This window comes from Labeo rohita, chromosome 6 (genome assembly GCF_022985175.1).
Source record: "Labeo rohita strain BAU-BD-2019 chromosome 6, IGBB_LRoh.1.0, whole genome shotgun sequence".
Classification (NCBI taxonomy): Eukaryota; Metazoa; Chordata; class Actinopteri; order Cypriniformes; family Cyprinidae; genus Labeo; species Labeo rohita.
The window spans coordinates 7,928,109-7,946,712 of NC_066874.1; the positions used below are offsets into that span (position 1 = coordinate 7,928,109).

Below are 18,604 nucleotides of genomic sequence, written 5' to 3' on the forward strand. Positions count from 1 at the left end.
AAAAAAAAAAAAAAAAAAAGTTGTACAAAAGTAACATCAAATTTTACACGTTTAAAAAGTAATCAAAACGAGGAGTCTTTGATACAACAGAATCAGTATTAGACTACATAAATTGTGGCTATAAACAGCTTGGGGCTGAAGAAAACAAAAAAGAAATGGAAGATACATTATGAATGTTACAGGGATAACCTGGAGAGCAATAAGAGCAACGATACAAGAAAAAGAAAGTTTATTACACGATTGTTTCACTCTGCCACCTGATGTCTTGTTCGAGTTGCATGTGGGCAGCAGAACAACGAAATCAGAAGATCCTCGAACCGGATCCAGAGGACACGTGACCGAGAGCGCAAAAGACCACTAACATGACATCAAATAAAAATAAAAGCAAAGAGTGAAGACACATTTGGACGAAGGCCAGCCGAAAGGGAGAAGGATAAAAATGGACAGATCATGAGTAAGTCTCCCTCGCAGCAGACTGTGTCCTTCTCCTGCCGTCATTCTCACAGAACAAATCTCACTGTAAGCACACGCACGCACGCACACACATCCTGGCTTTCCGTGTACCATAACGTCCTTTACACAATCACACTCTCTCAAATGATCGTCCCCTGAACATATACATGAGCAAAAGTAAAAACACATGCAACTCCAGCATTTTATACTACAGATTATGATACAAAATAAGGCATTTCTGTGTATGTATTTTGTGTATGAGCGCAAGTTCATGAGCATGTAGGTGCTTGCGAATGTGTGCATGTGTGTGTCGGTGGAAACTGGAACCATATTTAATGTCATTTTTTGCCTTGTTTGTACAAAAGACTGCTATTGAACATAAATGGATAAGTCATTTTTAAAATATATATATTTATAATATATATATATATATTTTTATCATATATATAAAAATTGATAGTGAAAAGCAGACGAGCTGTGAAGGTGGGCGTGATTTTGGTCACTCCATGACCTCGCTGGCAGACACAGTGACCAACTGGAGCGGGAGGTCGGAGTTTGAAAGAAGGTCCTGGGTGCCAGCCTGTTGCAGATTGGCGAGGATGAGCGTGGCTCCACCCCCGGTGATGATGGTGTCCGAGGGGGCGGCAGCTTCTGTCTGACCTGCCCCAGTGTTGGAGTTTAGCCCTTTTTTGTTCTGGTGAGTTTTAATGTGTTTGGCCAAATGGTCGCTGCGCATGAAACGTTTCGAGCACTCTGGACACACAAACTTCTTCTCTCCTGAAAAACACAAATACACATATACACATATACAAAATGTACATATTTTCATGTTTGAAGGATCCAAATGAATTATCTGCTGTAATTATAGATCCTGATCTCTTCCAATATGCCCATACCCGTGTGTGTTCTGCGGTGACGCTGGAGTTCATCGCTGCGAGTGAATCTCTTGCCACAGTAACTCCACGAGCAAATGAAGGGTCTCTCTCCTGAATGCCAACGCAGGTGAGCTCGGAGGTGAGACGTCTTACCGTACACCTTACCGCACCCTGGGATATGACATATGTGTTGTTTCTTTTTTCCCATACTTGAACCTCTGAAAAGACACAATTTTAAAACGGCATCATAAAAAGAATCTAAGCATTCCAAAATGCAGTCCAAAATGCAGTTTCAATGCAGCTTTAAAGGGCTCCAAACGATCCCAGCCAGGAAAATAAGGGTCTTATCTAGCAAAACAATCAGTCATTTTCTTTATTAAAAAAAAAAAAATAAATAAATTATATATATATATAAAATGTATATACTTTTTAACCTCAAATGCTCATCTTGTATAGCTCTGCATTGCAAGTGCGTACTTTGTGTAATCCGGGTCAATACAGTTAGGGCATGTCGAAAAACTCCCATCTTATTTTCTCCTCCAACTTCAAAATCATCCTACGTTGCTGTTTTACCTTTTTTTGTAAAGGGCGTTTGACTTTCTTTGCATGTTCACTTTATAAACACTGGGTTGGTACTTCTGCAGCGATGTAGGGCGATTTTAAAGTTAGAGGAGAAAAAGAGATGGGAGTTTTGACGACATACTCTAACTGTATTGACCCGGATTACACAGAGAACACATGCGCATGGCAGAGCTAGTCAAGACGAGCTTTTGAGGTTAAAAAGTATATGAATGTTTATTTTTTGTAGAAAATGACCTATCGTTTGCTAGATAAGACCCCTACCTTGGCTGGGATTGTTTAGAGCCTTTTGAAGCTGCATTTTGGATGTTTAAACTCACAGGCACCATTGAAGTCCACTATATGGAGATAATTCCTGAAATGTTTTCCTTCAAAAAACAATTTCTTTACGATTGAAGAAAGAAAGGCATGAACATCTTGGATCACAACGGGGTGAGTACATTATCTTTACTTTTTTTTTTCTGAAAGTCAACTGATGCTTTAAAACAGGATTTGTGCTTCTGCACTGACATTACCTTCCTCCAGCCTCTTTGCAGTTGGGGCAAGTGCAGGCTACTCTACGTAGTCTCTTTCCCTCCAGACCCGTCCCCTCCTTATCCTCCTCAACCAACCGCACACGCAAATGTGACAAATCATTGGTGTTCAGGGTGGAATTTGGCCAATCGTCTGACTCTGGCTCCTCTTTAATTTGAATATCTGCCATAACAGAGAGGGGAGAATCGTTAAAACAGATTCCAAGACAATCAAGAATGTTCCAAAAATAAAACAAACATAATCAAGACCAATTTTTTTGACTTGAGTTATTCAATTCAAACAGGCTTCCCACACCTTTGACCAATAAATTATGACTTTAAGTCATTAATTATATAAGAAATTAAAAAAAAAAAATTCATAAACACGGTTGCACTTACAAAAAACATTTTTAAAGATTAAATTCATATTTTGAAGATCACCATTTAAATATTAAATTCCTGAAATCTCTGTAAATATAAACTGTGTGTTACTGCATACCTGAGTGGCTTTCTGTGTTCTCCTCTTGCTGGTACTGACCAACAGAATTGACTGTGACTGTCTGAAGGTTTGGGATCTGTCCCACTGCGCCTGTGGCACCAGTTTGCCCAAGAGAAAGGGTCTGCACAGGGGCAAGGGTAATTTGAGGTGATGAGACCCCACCAGCAGCCGGAAGCTGCAGATTCTGCAGGTTCTGAACCCCTTGAACTTGGAAGGTCTGCCACTGGATCTGGCCAGTAGGAGAGACGGTTTGGGCTTGGATCAGAAACGTGCCAGCATTCAACAGCTGCACGCTTTGTAGTGTCTGCGCTGCTCCATCCGCCGTCTGCGCCGGTAAGAGCTGCACCACCGGTTCGCCAGCCGTGTGGTTCTGCTGAATGTAAGATGGATCCTGCTGTCCGACTGACACAGCAGTGGCTTGGGTGAGAACGCCAGTCCCGTCTATCGTTTCAGGGAGCGACGTTGTCGTGGAAGAGGTGGTGGTTGGCACAAAGGCATTAGCGTTAGCGTCGTTGGCGTTAAGTGGCTCTGTGCACTTGTTTTCACCCTGGTTATCGCTTGTTGAGGTGGTGGGACCGGTCATGATGAGCTGGCCATCCGCGGTAACGCTTGTCGCTATGGTCTGAGCACCAGCCAACCCCAGTGACTCGAGATCTACATTACTCAAGCTATTTATCGGCACTAACGTGATGTTGCCCGGCAGCCCCACCGGAACATTAGCGACAACCTGGCCTTGTGCACCAAACCCTGAGCCGGCCAGTGAGACGGTGGGAATCTGCTGCACGTGCCCACTTTGACTCAGCAGGCCCTGGAGGTCATTAGCATTGGTGGCTGTGGCAATGCCCTGCGTCCCATCTGGAAGGATAGCAATGTCAGTACCCAGCGTGCTTCCATCTGCAGTGGATGCTGCATAGCTTAGTGAAGCCCCATCCGCTCCCTGCAGCTGAGGGATGACCTGGTATTGCACCCCATTGGCCCCGGTGCCATCTACCCCTGCAGTCACGAAAACAGGCTGGGTCTGCCCTGCCATAGTCTGTAGTGGCACCACATATTGCCCATTACTGCCCAGAAGTCCTCCGCTGGGTACCTGCACTACTGCTGGCTCGTCTTTCACGGAGCTCACAGGCGTTAGAACCTCCCAGCGATCAGAGGAACCCGTCAACTGGATGGCCGTGAGGTCTGTGGTCTGCTGTGAGGTGGAGATATTAGTGTTATATTAGTACTTCATAAATTTTACCATACACACACAAACAGAAATTAGTCTAAAGGCCTGTTCACATCAAAAACGATAACTATATTAGCGTTCACACCAATGGATAATAACATTCTGTTTATAAGCAGCACATGCTGCAGTTAGCTGAGTGGATTCTGATTGGCTGTCAATGTTTTATCAATCATCAGCTGGAAAAAACTCATTCTGAAAGTGACTGCAATGATTTTGTTCCTCTCTGTTGTTTACATTATAGCTGTGGTGGGGACTTCCGTATTCTCACAGAGAAATTACTACATTTTTAGAGTAATTATCGTCCTTGCTGTCAACAGGCCTGAACAAAGACAAAAATATTGAAATTCAAGTCACTATAGAATAAAGAAAGTATGCATTAAAGAATAATTGTGATACAATCACAATATTATAAAGACTTTATAACATAATGCCAAAAATTCAAAGCGTCGGACCTCAGTGAGGATAAAGTTTTTAAACAATAAATATAGCATGAAAGAGACAGCAGTAGGGACGGATCTTTTCTTCTGTATTTTGACGCACATCTGAGCGGTATAATCAAAAAAAGAAAAAAAAAAATGAAAGGGTGGGGACCAGGGTTGCCAGGTTTTCACAACAAAACCCACCCAAATGGTATTCAAAACTAGCCCAACTGTGTTTTGAATGGGGTCTCCCGTTAAAAATCGCATTCTAATGGTTACAACTTTTGACGGGATTCCCCTGGTAAAATTTGAGTTTCAGGAGATAAATATCATCTGGGGGTCGCTTAAACCCGCAGACATGAAAAACAACCTGTGGCAACAGTGTTAATGTAGCCCAATTCACACGGACTTGGCAACTCTGGTAGGGACTTAGTTCTATTCAATGTTTTTAATTGGATTTTAAGATATGGGTGTTGCACTAAAAAAAAAAAAAAAAAAAAATGAAGCGAGATAAAGGAGAGTTTCTTAAATGAATGGTAAAGTCCTGTATAGAACACCAGAGAGAAGCCTGTTGCTTTCACTGGAAGATCTAGTTACCTTACAAAGTCAAAACATTAAGCTTATAGAAAAGCAATAAACTTATTTATAAATTAAACATATGCATTTGAATTGTTCAGAGTACGATCTAATACAATTTTAAAAATCAACTGTGTGAATTTTTACTTAATGTCGCCTTTAATCGACTTTAAGAGGTGTCATTCAGTACTGTGGTTCAGTTGTCTGTTTAATAACGAACAATAACGTCTTTCAACAACTGTGGGTCTATCAGAAAAGGCAAATAAATCATGTACATAAGCTCAAAAAAGCCAAGTGCACATGACAAAAGGTGACAAAGAGCTTCTGTTTGCCAGGTCTGTGCACGCAAGCGCTCCAGGGGGAATGGTGGAGCTGTGGAGGATCTGTGACAGCCTGGGTAGGGGTGGAGGCTTTTCCCGATGGAGGGGTCCTCCCCTATCGTGGGGGTGACCCGGGATCACCGCAGGTAAAGCGGGCAAGGCGACGGTGGCGAGTCTGTCCGACCCACAATGGGCGGGTTTAAAAGGGTAAGAAAGTGGGTGGCCGTACAAAGCGAAGGCTCACAGGAAGTGTTCGACTTTTCCCCTATTTTTAAAACGTGTGAACTTCACCAAAACACCACAACACCCCGCAAGACAGCGCCGGGGAAGCGAGAAACCAACAGGGGGATTGCATACCTGGTCCTGGGCGCCGCTGGCCGGCTGCAGAAAGTCGCTCTGACTGCTGTCCACGTCCAAGGCAGCCATTTCCTGCTGTTTCGCTGGCTGTTCTGGGGCTACGGAGACACAGCGAGAGAAAAAACTCACAACAAATTCATGCTCAACGAACTCCCACCTCGAAAAGGCGGAGATTAGCCGCCAAACCGCCTGGAATTTAAACGAATCAGGCGGTTCTTTCTGCTTTCGCGTTGCCCGAGCAACAGTCTTTTCAAATGTTTACTTTGTTAAAGTCAGGCTAGCTGGCTAACGGTTAGCGTCGCTGCTGAGAAAGATTAAACACTGAGCTAGCTCGCTTTGCTAATGGCTCTCCAAACTCACCGGCGGTGCTCTGCTTCGATCGGGCTAAGTGTTACGTACCAGTCATAGCGTGAAAAGGTACAAAATCGGCGCTTTATCTGTTCATTTAAACTCCCAACATGATTGTTTTAATCAAAGGCGGGCTGTGATCGGAGAATCGGGTCGATTTTTTTCTTATTTTTGATTGACGGTGCGGGAAACACAAAAGGTGGGGCTTCGGAGATTACCAGTGATATTTGCGTCACGTAAACGGAAGACCCGCCTTTCTTCTACAACCTGATTTGCTGTGTGATTCGACTCCCTGGCCACGGAGTGGTCAAAGCCGTACGTCTGTCAATTTCATCGGACGAGCGTTTCCTGTTTGTTGTTCGCTTCGCAGATGCGGAGTCTTTGGAAATCTAGCTGGAATTGTTCACGTATGGCAGGAAGTTAGTTGCAACTCCGGTGGCCATTACGCTGAGTGCGCTACACGAGTCGTGTTGTGAAACAATACCATCTGCACAATGTCACAACACTGTTTTACGTTCAAATTAAATCGTTTCACCAAATATTTATTTCATCTTTAACACAATGTGAAAGATTAAATTAAGACATTTGCTATACATGTAAATGAACCAGTTTCGTTTTTATCCACAGCACAGCTCTGTTAGTTATCGCTTGCCCGAGTTTACGTGTCGGTTTAACCACCTGGGTAAACAGCGCTTTGCGGAAACAGCTGTGACTCCGGATGTCCTCAGGGCCCAACTGTATCAAAATAATATACCGCCTCATACAACTCATCTCTAACTTGTCCTGTACGTATATTAACAAAATAACTACATTATACATGGCTGCTTGTAACAATTTGATAATACCGCCAAGTCTGAGGAATTTCTTTCTCAAAAATGTTTTACTTGAGCTTTTATCAACTTGTTAAAAGTCTTTTTCAACCTCTTCCAGCCCATCCAATCAAATTTCTATTAATAAATTCACTTTAAAATCCTCTAACTATTTAATATATTACATATAAGCCAATTTGAAAATGGAAAGGTAAAAAGTAATTGTTTTTAGGAAAAATTATAATTACTAACTAAATAAGCATTAGATACCATTAAATAGATCTAGTAGATACCACTATATTTAAGCCTACTAGTCAGAAACAAACAGATCCACACAGAATTGCATGAAGTTACAATTATTGTTACCCATAAAAAAAAAAAAAAAATACATAATATAAATACTAACCACTTTAAAATAGCTACTAGTTTGGGGCATTGATGTTTAAAAAAAAAAAAAAAAGCCATAGGCTGCTACCACAAGTCTCTGTATTCCAGTTGCATCCAGGTCTCAAATCTATCTACCTACCTCTAAGGACTAAAATACCACCATCAATGTCAGTTTATCTAAAAAGATAATGAAGTAGAAAACATTAAAACACACTTTCAATCTTTGGTTCAACTTTCCAGCTGCGCTGCTTCAAGTCTTGGATGGTTTGGCATTCTCCATCTCTGGTGTTGGGGTCCTCCGTCTGGCATCCCATTTCACGACATGTCTTGGGCTGACAGTAACGAGATAGATTCATTTTAACATGTATCAAAAGCATAAGACAAACAAATAATGAGTTAATTAGGTTTTTTATAAAAAGTTCTCTGAGGTGCACTTATGTTAGAATTTTTTATTTGTAATGTAAGGATTTTTATGAGAACAAATTAAATACATCAAGAAAAATGACTGACAGAAATGTCAGTTGTTTATTGGCAAGGTAGCCAAAGGCTTAATCAACTAATCAGAATATAACTGATAGATTTATCAGGGGAAACTAACTAGACAAGATGACTAATTGGAAAAACAAATCTATACATCAAACAATACAAAATAAAACAGCTCTTATTTTTATTCAAATATAGAAGTAATATGCCTGACGCATTCAAGACTTGGAACTAAACGCCCACTGCTATGATTGGGTAACAGTTTTGCGTGAATGAGTCATTTTAGTTAAAAACATAAACATTTAGTAAACATCAAATGATCTGTAACAGACAAAGCAATAGTGACAAATAATAAAAACACGGTTACTCACAGTTGTGCGTTGCAACATTGCTGTTGGATTCAATATGGTCGGCACTGCATCATTTTTAATTTTCAGTCTCTCTGAAAAGCCTGCATCGAACTGTGTCTTGTTTAAAAATGAATCCGCAGAAAAATGAAGCGAACAAACAAACAGTGTCTTACTGACATGATCTGGAACTTCGTCAAAAATAAAGTTCATCCATTCTTTCCTAATGTTAGGATCACAAGGAAGACCATGCAAAGACTGTGTTTGTCCACAGCTTGGCACTGCACAGCGTCTCGTTATCCTCGGAGGCATCTCTATCGTTTTGTTACTCAAGTAATCCTTTTTCCAATCAAAGCGTTACCTAAAGGAAAAAAAAGGAAAAGCCATTTTACACTAATCTTAAAGTTGATTGGCAAAATAGCTTTTGCCCAACATAGTTTTTTCACTTCAATTAGACCCCAAGTTAAAATAGTATCCAAATCCCTCATAAATGTGCAAGCTCTTGATACATGTATATAAAAAATACAACTCATTCTAAATGAGCAATTTAATGCATAAATACTAAAAAGTGGTGTGGAAAATACTTTTATAGCATTCCTGCTGTGTTCATAAAATTGTTAGGGGCCCCTATTGGTTTTCATGCAATTCACCAAAAATCAACTCTATTATAATCACTGAATTATGTAAAAACAGAAATCTTTATTATAGCATATAAATATTTATTATTAATTTCTAATAAAAACGGGGTCAATTTGACCCAGATATTTTTATGTTCAGAATTTGCTGAATAGACACAAAATAAAAACATATCTTTTGTGTTTTTTTGTAATTACTTGTAGTGACTATTTGCACCGAGGTGCAAATAATAACTAACTTTAAATAGTATCTAGAATTTTTGTTCTTTGTGTAAATAGTATTTATTGCACTTTGTACATAACTGTTTTGTTATGTCTGATTCTTAAACCAGGTTAAAATTAGCTTTTAAGTGCTGCAACAGACCATTAATTGAGTTTCAATAAACTAACAAACAAAAATGTTTGGTAACACTTTAGTGTAACAGCGTCCTTGTTACACGTTAAATGTACTTGCTATTATAATAACAATAAGTTATGCATAATTACATGCAAGTAGTCCTAAACCAAACCCTAATCCTAACCATATAGACACTAGTTCATGTAAGTGAGGATAGCAAAATAAAATAAACTGTCACATATTATACCCCAAAAAATCTTCATACAGTGGACTACCAGTAAAAAAAAAAACACAATTGGGACCAAAAGTTATTCTTTGATCTGACCATGTTTTTTTCCTTAATTGCTAAACCTTTTTACACCACAGGCTGATCAAAATTAAGCATTGCTTGGTAATTGGTCAAAAAAGTTGTCTGACATTTCTATCAAAGTTATCTGACATTATCAAGATGATTTTGTTCTGACACAGTTTAACTCTTAATGAGGTCTTGTCATATTCCATTTCCGTTTTTTAAACTATAGTGAATAAACTGATAATGTGAGAAATGTTGAAGGTGTCTGAATAAATTTTGGTTTGACTGTACATGGCCCTAAATATAGGGCCATGTTCAGATATACATGTACAATTATAGAAAAAATTCAAGATATAACTTCAGGAATTAGTTTGACTAGTGTTTTGACTAGTGTTTTACGCAAACCGAAACCGAATGTGGGTTAAACTGACTCAAACGAAACAATGAATTAAACAAGGAGTACAGTAACGTGAAACTACCCTCCCCTATTTCACCATTGGTACTTCAAAAGCCATGAAAAGCCTCAATCAATGGGCGTGGAAAGATGGGAGGGTACATTATTGAAAACGTGTTACTGAGCCGACCACAACATACGTCCAAAACGAGAAACACTTACCAGAAGCCGGTGGCTGGGTAAAACTACGAGCTGTTGTGAGAAAAGTTGCTACCGCGTTTTGTTTTAGAATAAGATTCACAGACATTTCTCATACGTAGAGACAAACCAGACAAAGTCTTAACTCTCACGGGGGAAACCGTGCAGTATCTTTGAATTAATTCACTGTGGATAGACACATTTACAACTGATATTTAAAGGCCGCCAGCTCTCATATGGAGATGTCCTGAGACTCTAGTGAGGTGAAATGCCTTTGTACCACTTACAACTCAGACTAAACCTAATATTCCTTATTGTTGGTTTTAAACGAAACAAGCCACGCACCGTGTCCTTTGTAATAAAAATAAAGGTTTTAACATTGTTTTCGACCTTGTGCAAAACGTTCACTTGCTTTTGTGTTTGTTCTTATACAATTACAGAATCACCCGTCTCATGTTCATTTCAGCAATGGGAAATACTACATGCTAAACCCGCAGGACCTCACTGTTGTACTCAAGCTCCATGGCACAATGTTTTGGCGCTTGTCAGCCTACGTCATTAACCTGCGTCCAAATAGAGTAGAGTACTCTAGGCTAAACGAAATTTGTGCATTTTAAAAAACTAAAGGAAACAAGTTGGTTCATTTATATATGCACTGTGTTACCGAGACAAATGATCTGAATTCTGCGTACAGAACAATGCATTTGTGCATTCTGATGCGTGCATTTGCAATTGCTTTGATTTAGCAAGCCGGATATTATTGGAATGTAACATTAAAGGCATAAAATCCCAGCAGGGGCACTTGTGTTAAAACTTACCAAGTGTATCGGCAACGCATCCTCTTTTAAACGGAGGCTGGCTTTCTTAAGAAATCTCATTTTCATCTGTTCATAATTCTGGAAGCTCTCCTTTGTAAAATGATCGCTGCACACAAACAACCCGGTGGTATTGGTGGTTGACGGTCGACCCAACACATCAGCCAGTGTTTAGCTTTCTCAGCGTTACGAGGGAAGCAGTGCAAATCCTGCTGGTTTTTACACCATACAAAAGCACATTTTCCACCTATGCTTCTGAATGGTCACATTAAAATCCGCCTGTCAGTCAAAGTACAAGACCACGCCCTCTCACGAGTTTTGGGGGAGGTACTAAGTGAACATCAATGCTATAACTTTATGACAAAAAATATACAAAATATTTATTTCTTTTTCTCGGATGCTTTCAGTTAGATTGTATAACGTAAGTTTAGTTTTTAAAATAAAATGGCCTTAAATCAACCACTAAAAACATTACCGACACTTTGATAATTGTTAAAAAGTCAGAATTGTGTGATTTAAATATGATATTGTGAGTTATAAACTCACAATTCTGACTTTTTCTCAAAATTGCGAGTTTAGGCCCATATCTCACAATTCTGACTTTATAACACACAAATGCGAGTTAAGTCAGAATTGTGAGTTTGTATCTAAAACATACCAGTATTTTTTTTTACTCAAAACTGGACTTCATAATTTGCAACTGCAAATTTATATCTCACAATTCTTCAAATTTATATCTCACAATTCAAAAAAAGTCAGAATTGCAAGAAAAAGGTCAGAATTGCAGAATTCATATCGCAAATACTTTATTTCTTATAATTGCGAGAAAAATCTCAGGATTGTGAGATAAAAAAAAAAAAGTTAATTACCTTTTTTTATTCAGAGCTGGAAACAGGCTTCCATAATAAAGTACAGAAACCTTTACTTAAAAAAGCTGACATTTTCTCACAACTGAAACACTGTTTTGCACAAATTAAGACTTTTTAGTTTACATCTCGTGATTCAGTTTTTGTGTGTGTGTGTAAAAAGGTAATAGCAACTTTTTATCTCACAATTCTTACTTTTTTTTCTCATGATTGCCAAATTTAAATCTTGCAATATAAAATATAAACTCAGAATTGCTTAAAAAGTTACCTTTTTAATTTTTTTAAAAAATTGGGGGGTGTCTTATGACAGAAACAGCTTTTGAGACGACTGGAAAAGAACTGTGAACAAAAAACACTTTGGTCTGAGGAAGTGTTTTATTAGAATAAACTGCTGTGTGACATGCAGCTTTTGTAAGCAGACCAGCTATTGCATTTTTTTCAGCCATCAGCCGAAATAATAAAATAAAAAATTAACTTATTCACCACTAAGGTGTGATTCTGTTTTAAATGTTCTGAAGCCATAAATGAAGAGACTGCGCAAATGCCATAGACAGTACTGTCCATCCAACTGACTTCACTTCTTTTTGGGCTGATTAGGTGTGTTGAACTTGAAGAAGATGATGTCACCATCTTCCACTATGTAGTTCCTCCCCTGTTGTCTGTATTTTCCTGCGGCCTGCAAGTATTTGACAACATTAACAGTTTTGTATTAACAAGCTACACTATTTTGTGTCACCAAGCACACCATTAAGATCTTACTTTAGCTGCATTTTCACTGCCTTCTTCCTTGAAGTCTGTAAACTTCATGACTTCAGCCATGATGAAGCCTTTCTCAAAGTCTGTGTGGATCTTTCCAGCTGCTTGCGGGGCCTTGGTGCCTTTCTGTAAGGTGTTCAAACACATGCATGACATTTTAGAAGTGCAGCAGAATATATCAGTGTTAAATGTGTTTTGGAACACATGCTTTGCTTACCCTGATGGTCCATGCACGGACTTCGTCAGGTCCTGCCGTGAAGAAGTACTCCAGCTGCAGGGCTGCGTACCCACTCTTGATGATCTTAGTTAGAATACTGAAACAAAGAATTTAAAATTCACAATGCGCAAAACAAGAACGGAAAAACTATGATATCACTATAGAATAAGCATGACTGACTACAGCATTTAGAGTATTGTTTTAGCACTGTTGCTAAAAAAAAAAGCTTTTTGCATGTAAAAAAAGTATTGTTTCTTAAAGGAACAGTTCACCCAAAAATGAAAGTTTACTTAACTGCAGGCTATCCAAGATATACCCTAGTTTATTTCTTCACTCTTCATCAGAACAGATTTAAAGAAATGTATCATTTCATCACTTGCTCACCAATGGATCCCTGAGAGTTCAAACAGCTGATAGCAGCAATCCACAAAAGCTTTTCACTGATTAATCGTGACCCTGGACCACAAAACCAGTCATAAGTAGCACGGGTATATTTGTAGCAATAGCAAAAAATGGGTCAAAATTATTGATTTCTTTTATGCCAAAAATCAATAGGATATTAAGTAAAGATCATGTTCCATGAAGAGATGTTGTAAATTTTCTACTGTAAATATATCAATATAATATAATTATATCACCTTATTTTTGATTACATCAAAGGCGATTTTCTCAATATTTAGATTTTTTTGTACCCTCAGATTCCAGAATTTTCAAACAGTTGTATCCTGGCCAAATATTGTCCTATCCTAACAAACCATACATCAATGGAAAGCTTATTCAGATTTCAGATTATATATAAATCTCAATTTACCCTCATGACTGGTTTTGTGGTCCAGGGTCACAACTAACATTAATTGATGAACTTGAGTCATGTCGATTACTTTTGGATTATAGTGATGCTTTTATTAGCTGTTTGGACTCTCATCCTAATGGCACCTATTCACTGCAGAGAATCCATTGGCTGAGAAAGTTATTTCACCTTTCTCCAAATTTGTTCAGATGAAGAAACAAGTTCATTTACATCTTGGCTGGAAAATATTTTTTTTGAATGAAATCATCTTTAAATTCAGCTAAGAGGAAAATGAAAGAGAATAAATCCTGACCTCTGTGTTTTGTTCTCTTCACAATATTTCTGTTTCTCTTCATCAGTCATGTCCTGATACTTGTTCTCAAATCCCCCGCTGAACGGGATGACCAGCGCACCTGGATCGTGAGTGTCAACCCACTCCTTGATCTTCACCAACCTAAATAAAACAACAAAAAGTTTTACATCAGTGGTCCTAAACTCAGATTACCTGAGGACTGGGAGCCACAGAACAATCTGGACTATATACAGTTATTTAGAGTGACTCAACTCTCTGTTATACCTGGTATTCTGCTCTGCATGTGTACTGGAGTAATGACACCCAGGACTTGACTTCTTGAAAATCACAATTCAAAATCAATCAGGAAGCAGTGCCGTTGAAAGGACAGTTGACCCAAAAATATAAATTAGATCATCATTTATTCACTCTTTACTGAATGCGAAGATATTTTGAAGACGACTGTATTTTTGTCCATACAATGGAAATCAATGGGGATGTGTTTATTTAGCAAAAAAGGTCAGTTCTTCCAAATATCTTCTTTTGTGCTCCATAAGAGAATAAAACTCATACAGGTTTGTAATGACATGAGGGTGAAAAAATGATGACAGATTTTTCATTTTTGGGTGACCTATCCCTTTAAGAGGCCACACACATATTTATCAGGCTTTAATATAACAGTCAGCTATTCAAAGTTATGCATAGCATTTGATTAACTCATTTATCATTATAAATCAGACATTTATAAATCAGATTCATTTTAGTTGGACATGTAAAAGTGAGTCAAAACTAGAAATGCAACTGAAAAGTGCAACAACACAATGGCCATTCAGAGTTCAAACAGCACCATCAATTGAATAAAAAAAATAAAAACCTTGCTTTGTCAAATCACACTGCATTGTATAAATCTAAAATGTGTTATTTACTATATAGGCAATAGTGAAAAAGTGAAAGATTTTGTGCAAGCACAGGTTTGTTTGCTGTCAGTACCTGGGCTGCAATTATGCATTTACGTTTATACAAACATTTTTTGGTAAGTCCAATAAATAGATTTGCAGGCTGAACCCAAGTATAAACACTTGAGGAAGGCTCAAGCAGATTGAGACCACTTTAATATGGTCCAAAGGTTGTGTAATACCAGCACAGACAGGACTGACTAACAGCAGATGAACAGCTAACATGTCATCTCACCATTTATTCTTTTTCTTGATGTAATTTTTCTCAGAGAGGTTTACCAAGTAGATCATTGGCTTGGATGTCAGGAACAGATACTTATTCAAGACCTCAATCTAGAGAACAATAAGGAAAAACAGTTAGTGTACACTACCAGTCAAAAGTTTTTGGACAGTAATATTTTTTAATGTTTTTTAAAGTAGTCTCTTCTACTTACAAAGCCTGCATTTATTTGATCCAAAGTACAAGCAAAAAAGCTCCAGTCACATGATCATTCAGACATCATTCTAATATAATGATTTGCTAAAAAAAAAAAAAAAACATTTATTATTATTATTATGTTGAAAACAGCTAAGTAGAATTCTTTCAGGTTTCTCGGATGAATAGACAGATCAGAAGCACAGCATTTATATTAAATGGAAATCTTTTGTAACATTATAAATGTCTTTATCATCACTTTTGATCAATTATAAAGCATCCTTGCTATACATCAGTATTAATTTCTATAATTTATTCTATACATCAAAGAATCCTGAAAAAAAAATTCCTCACCTGTTTTAAATATTGATAATCATAAAACATTTGCTGTTAAACATTCTTTAACAGCAAATCAGCATATTAGAATGATTTCTGAACGATCATGTGACACTAAAGACTAAAATAATTTTAAAATATAGTAAAATAGAAAAAATATTTCACAACATAACTGCTTTTGCTGTATGTTGGATCAAATAAATGCAGGCTTGATGAACAGAAGAGACTGGTAGTGTATAATCCAAACCTTAATCTGAGCAAAAACACATAGGTCCTGCAGGACTAAAAAATGATAAGAAATTATATTAAAAATGATATTAAAAAAAGATTTCAACCTCCTTATCATTCCATTCATGGTAAAAACGGACATGTTTCTTGTCATCAACAACCCAGGACTTTATTTTACACATGATGTCCTGCAAGCAGAGAGAAAACATTATAAATGTCAGTGCATGATTCTTTCAACAGAAGCTTTCTGTTAATATACAAAGTAGAAAAAATGTTTTAATTCTGTAGATGCATACTGGGATATATAGCTCACTTACATATTCAGGTTTGAGTTTCTTGTCTCCTCCCCTGACAGCGGTTTTCTCAAGCTTATCAAGGATCGGCCCGATCATCTCTTCATCTTTCATCCTCAGCTCTTCATGAATGATCTCAATATCCCTCACTGGGTCAACGCAGCCCTCAACATGGATAATATCTTCATCCTCAAAAGCTCCTACACATAAATGGTTGCATATACATATTATCAGGGTTTTTTTAATTAAAATGCAAACATATGGAACAAAAACATCAGGTTTCTCATGCATGAATTTCCACAAAATTTCCATGGATTTCCATATGCCTGTCAGATAATTGTCCAACTAGTCAGATAGTTGTCTTTCCAACTACATTACTCTAGTACATAAATTCTTCACATAACAGATAAAGAATATCCTAAAATCTAAAAATAAACAAATTAGTTTCAGAAATGGATTGAAATGGCTACTTACGCATCATGTGAAAGATGGCATCACAGGCACTGATGTTGGAGAGAAAGGCGTTACCCAAACCCTGGCCTTTGTGAGCACCTTTCACCAAGCCAGCAATATCCACCACGTTCAGAAACGCTGGAACCTTACTGGAAGGAAAAATAATTGAGATCATGTCACTAATGTCTAGAAACATATGATAACTGTTTAATGCAGACATGCAGTGAGCACCTGGCTGGTTTATGGTACTGGCAGAGGAAATCAAAGCGCTCATCTGGAATGGGCACACGGCTCTCGTTTGGGTCGATGGTGCAAAAGGGAAAATTCTCAGCCGCTGCCTGACTCTTTGTCAGAACATTGAAGAATGTTGACTTTCTGAAATCACAAACCAATGAGACAAGTAATGAGAACATGGATCACTGACACTGACATGTGATATATACAGAGACTCAAACTGCGATCTAGTAGGTAATCCACTTGGTATGAACCTTACTTCACTTCTGTAAAACAAAGTATGTTCCATATAGGATGATTAAAAATGCGACATATTACAGCCACAATGTTGTCACTATCACGTGACCTACCAATATCAGTTGCATTAGCAAACACTATGAATTAGATGCATACTCTTTTGGCAAACTTGCATACGATACAGCACGGAAGACAACAAATTCGGACACAGCCCAACTTCGTTGCCATTCAAAAACTACTGCACATCTTGTAGCAAGATGATGTCATTCTTATAATCCACCATGATCATGAGTCATCATCCCTTTAATAATTTCACACAGTACAGCAGGACACGTTTGCATTAAGCACGAGTAAAACAACTGGGTCAGGCATTCACACTTCATCATTCTGACATTATTTCACTGTCGACGTCAAATTAGAGACCCTGCGCACATGCATACGGGCAGAACGCTGCTGGGAGTGACACGTACCCTACATTTGGTAACCCAACAATCCCAATTTTCAAGGAAGTCCCGAAACGTCCAATCAGGGGGGGTTGCTTTGGTCCATCTCCTCCCTTCTTTGGAGGCATCTGTGAAGAAAAAAAATTAATACCTACTTTCAGTTCAATGCATTCCATGTTTAACCATGCAAAACAACCAGTCATGCAGCTACCACACCTTTTTAGGAGACATGGTTAAATGCTGTCAGTATTCCCTTGCAATATTACCAATGGAGTATATTTTGCAGAGTATACTTTGCATAATTAAAATACGGTAGAAGCCAGGCAACGTGCAACTTCTTCGCCTGGCTAACTGCAGTAACTAGTTGCCATTTCACGACAGTGAAACCCATGGCACCAGGTTCCCAAAATAGCCCCCGCATTGAGTGTAAACTGACCGGCCTTATTCACTGTAAGAGTGGCTAAATATATGCTCCTCCCTGGCCAAGTAATAGAAGGCATACGTGTATCATTTCACTGCTTATAAATCCCTGCACCACTGCCAACTGACAGCCGGGTTAGTAGAGGTAGGGTTGCTTCATTACTTGCTAGGAAGCAAACAGAGACCCACATGTGCATCCCGAGCATCAATACTACCATCCCCAATTCATTAGTGTGTATAGCTGGTTAGCATGCCGGTCATATGAAGGGGCCAAAACGCAATAAAATAGACAATTTAAACACAAATAACACGTCTAAACGATGCATACACAAGTAGAATAAAACATATGCTTATATCACCTTGATATCACACTATGTGTGTCAGCAGATGGGTAATTTTGCTGTGCTCAAATGAACACACGCTGCTCCACACTTCGGCCGATGAAACGAAAAGAATGTGCATACCGGAAGAGTTCTGAATCCTCACATTGTGATTGGTCAAAAAGAGTTACGATGTAATGACGTTAGAGTAAACGCGTACGAGATGACGTAAACGCTTACGGAGCATGTGAGAAAGCTTGTAAATGTAATAATGATTTGATTAATAATATTATATTATTAGAAAAATACTTTATATGTCGATATTTTAAATCTCCTCCCTTGCTTATTGTGTTTAAAAATGATCTAAAATACTTCTCAGATGCCCTAAGTAAAATGAAAAGGCAGTAAAACTGTTTGCATTATATAATTTGTTTTAATTACATTTTCTTTATAGTTTGTTTATTATTATTTTCTTTTCGTTCTTGTTT

At 38.2% G+C, this 18,604-nt stretch overlaps 2 protein-coding genes across 6 annotated transcripts; both read right to left on the reverse strand.

The window, feature by feature from the left end:
- Nucleotides 1–11,137, reverse strand: sp3b (Sp3b transcription factor). 4 transcript variants are annotated; one of them, XM_051112360.1, is made up of 8 exons: nt 10,864–11,137; nt 8,214–8,550; nt 7,574–7,691; nt 5,816–5,913; nt 2,919–4,107; nt 2,423–2,603; nt 1,350–1,546; nt 1–1,230 (listed from the first exon to the last, which is right to left on the reverse strand). In XM_051112360.1, exons 2-8 carry the CDS (start codon nt 8,499–8,501, stop codon nt 953–955), a joined length of 2,349 nt encoding a protein of 782 aa, XP_050968317.1. In that variant the 5' UTR covers nt 8,502–8,550; nt 10,864–11,137; the 3' UTR covers nt 1–952. The 4 variants fall into 4 exon arrangements, with proteins under 4 accessions (XP_050968317.1, XP_050968318.1, XP_050968319.1 ...); XM_051112361.1 differs by lacking the exons at nt 8,214–8,550; nt 10,864–11,137 and having other exon boundaries at nt 7,574–7,704; XM_051112362.1 differs by lacking the exons at nt 7,574–7,691; nt 8,214–8,550; nt 10,864–11,137 and adding an exon at nt 6,215–6,370.
- Nucleotides 11,138–12,082: 945 nt separating this feature from the next.
- On the reverse strand, nt 12,083–18,294 carry ola1 (Obg-like ATPase 1). Of its 2 annotated transcripts, none has more exons than XM_051112367.1 (11): nt 18,156–18,294; nt 17,404–17,504; nt 16,694–16,837; nt 16,484–16,611; nt 16,034–16,209; nt 15,824–15,904; nt 14,973–15,070; nt 13,803–13,943; nt 12,700–12,796; nt 12,486–12,608; nt 12,083–12,402 (listed from the first exon to the last, which is right to left on the reverse strand). In XM_051112367.1, exons 2-11 carry the CDS (start codon nt 17,502–17,504, stop codon nt 12,301–12,303), a joined length of 1,191 nt encoding a protein of 396 aa, XP_050968324.1. In that variant the 5' UTR covers nt 18,156–18,294; the 3' UTR covers nt 12,083–12,300. The 2 variants fall into 2 exon arrangements, with proteins under 2 accessions (XP_050968324.1, XP_050968323.1); XM_051112366.1 differs by lacking the exon at nt 18,156–18,294 and adding an exon at nt 17,593–17,750.
- Between the last annotated feature and the right edge of the window lie 310 nt (nt 18,295–18,604).